Source organism: Ochotona curzoniae, unplaced genomic scaffold (genome assembly GCF_017591425.1).
Source record: "Ochotona curzoniae isolate NIBS_2020 unplaced genomic scaffold, NIBS_Ocur_1.0 contig_883, whole genome shotgun sequence".
NCBI lineage: Eukaryota > Metazoa > Chordata > Mammalia > Lagomorpha > Ochotonidae > Ochotona > Ochotona curzoniae.
In genome coordinates this window covers 52,807,636-52,810,088 of record NW_024466599.1, presented here as the reverse complement: position 1 = coordinate 52,810,088, position 2,453 = coordinate 52,807,636, and the positions used below count along the sequence as shown (strand labels likewise).

The 2,453-nt window shown below is 45.3% G+C and overlaps 1 gene segment (V, D, J or C); it reads left to right on the top strand.

Moving 5' to 3' along the window:
• The first annotated feature begins 1,659 nt into the window (after positions 1–1,659).
• On the top strand, positions 1,660–2,188 carry LOC121165097. The segment is given in 2 exon segments: positions 1,660–1,714; positions 1,839–2,188. Coding segments are annotated over 2 exon segments (384 nt in total).
• The last annotated feature ends 265 nt before the right edge of the window (positions 2,189–2,453 follow it).

Genomic DNA, 2,453 nt, shown 5'->3' with positions numbered 1-2,453 from the left:
CTACAGAGGAGAGTTATGGCAGACACAGCCTCACTCCATCCACTGAAGGGGCAGATTGACAGACATCATGCACCACCTGACAGAGTGCAGGGAGAAGAACAGAGCACCGTTTCATATATTACCTGCTCGAAGGGCTGAATTCTGTTTGCACAACATTAACATCTTAGTGCTATAGCCCCAGCTTTGCTACCATATAGGAGAAAATTGGATCATGGTCAATGTTGAGGTGCAGTGGGTTAATCCACTGGAAACATCAGTATCTCATATCAACCAGGGAATTAGTTGAGTCCCAAATGCTCCATGTCTGATCTCAGTCCTCACTCACGTGGCTAGAGCAGCAGGTGGTTGCCCGCATATTTGGGTCCCTGTCACACACTTGGGGGTCTGAGTTGGATCCAATAGGTGTATGTCCTGGTGCAGCCCATTGGTCATCAACATCTGGGAAATAATCAACATCTGGATTCATGTGAACCAACATGAGAAATTTTTAAAGCTTTTTCTTCTCTCAAAGAACAGGTTGGATGTCTGACCATGGATAAGCCTGCATCACAGTTCATTTTTTCAGGAAGCACAGGAGTGGGACAGCACCAATCCATCCCTTCTGCCTCTGCCCCGTCCAACCTGCTACAGGAGGATGAACTATATACACTGGACTCCCTCTGCCCCACTTGCCTCAAGCCATGGCGTTGCCCAGAGGAGGATCTCAGAGCAGAGTGGGCAGAGTGGCAGAACATATTTGTTCTGACCAGTAAAGTGGAAGATGTATCAGATATAGGCTTCTGTTTGATTTCTTTATTACAAAGAGACTGTGGTGCTGATATTTTACTACAAGCAATGATACTGTTTTTGGTGTAAGCTTATGAGAATATTCTGATTTTTGATGACCTGCTTTACCAGATTCAAAGTGGACACGATATCCCCCATGACCACCAAGGGGGAGCCATGCTTCAGGTCTGGTTAATGACAGGGGATTTCCCCCCTGAAGAACAGTGGGTTTTCACCTTTCTAATTGTTAAACATTTTTATTTGGAGGTGTTACAAGCTGCAAATATGGAGTACTTTCAATATATATCATTATAACAATTAAATGGAAAATATGAGAAAGAGAGTTGTTGGGAAGCAGGAGTGTATATTGGAAAGAACAATCATACTCCTAACAGTGTGTATAAACAGTATGTAACACTTAATGGCTTTGTAAAAATATATTTTGAAATAAAAATTATCTTTGGGCACAGTACTATAGCCTAGTGGCTAAAGACCTCGTCTGGCACGCACAATTCTTTAAGAACATATGCAGATTCTTTGCTAACAAATATATATTCTGTATAAAGAAACAAACTTGTGAAGTGCAAGTGGATGATACCATCCTGTCCTTTGGTTTGTTGGAGTTTTTCAACTGTACCTACTGCTATGTCACATAACATGTATCAGTAAAGATCATGTTCTCTGCAGGTAGGTTACTGTAGAGCAGGACCTGAATGTCTGGAGACACTTTGCTTACGATCAGTTATGAGATGAACTGGACTCTTCTGGTTGGTACAAGAATATCATTTGCTCTGGTGCTGATTTGCATGTCCCCTGGGCACAGCCCACTGCCCTGCATACTTATGAGCAGGTGCTGACAGCCTGTGCAGGAGTCAGTGCCAGTCAGGACACAGCATGGACATGAGGGCTCCTGCTCAGCTCCTGGGGCTCCTGCTGCTCTGGCTTCCAGGTGAGGAAGGACAACAGCAGTAACTGACTCACCAATGTGGTCAGTTCTTTCTGAAGTTTTTCTCTCTACAATTTGATGATCAATGTGGGTGTATCTGTTTTTGTGTTTTTCTTTCCCTTCTCAGGTGCCAGCTCTGCTGTTCAGATCACCCAGTCACCATCCGTGGTGTCTGCACCTGTGGGAGGCACAGCCACCATCAACTGCCAGTCAAGTCAGAGTGTTTTCCTCGACATTGGTCTATCCTGGTACCAGCAGAAGCCAGGGCAACGTCCAAAGCAGCTGATCCATGCTGCATCCAATTTAGTGTCTGGGGTCCCTGACAGGTTCAAGGGCAGTGGATCTGGGAAATCATTCACTCTCACCATCAGCCCGGTGCAGGCTGAGGACGCAGGAACCTACTACTGTTTCGGAGTTTATGATGATGATAACGATACCACAGTAATACAAGCCTGAACAAAAACCTCCCAGGAAAGCAGAAGTGCTAGTGTGGCTCCCTCAGCTGCTCCTCCTGGGGCCTCTTCTGCTGACAGATGTTGTTACATGCAGGCCCTCTTTGATGGTCAGTGGAGGGTAGTTAGAAAGGCCCCTACGCTCCCTTGTTCCCTCCCTCTCATTCTTCCTACTTGACACTTGCAACATGTCCATGTTTCTACCAGGTAAAGGAAAGATGTGATTTTGTCTGAGTTCTCCAATTTGCAGCATTCTTTGGACTCATACAGCAACAAAGCAAGATTATGTA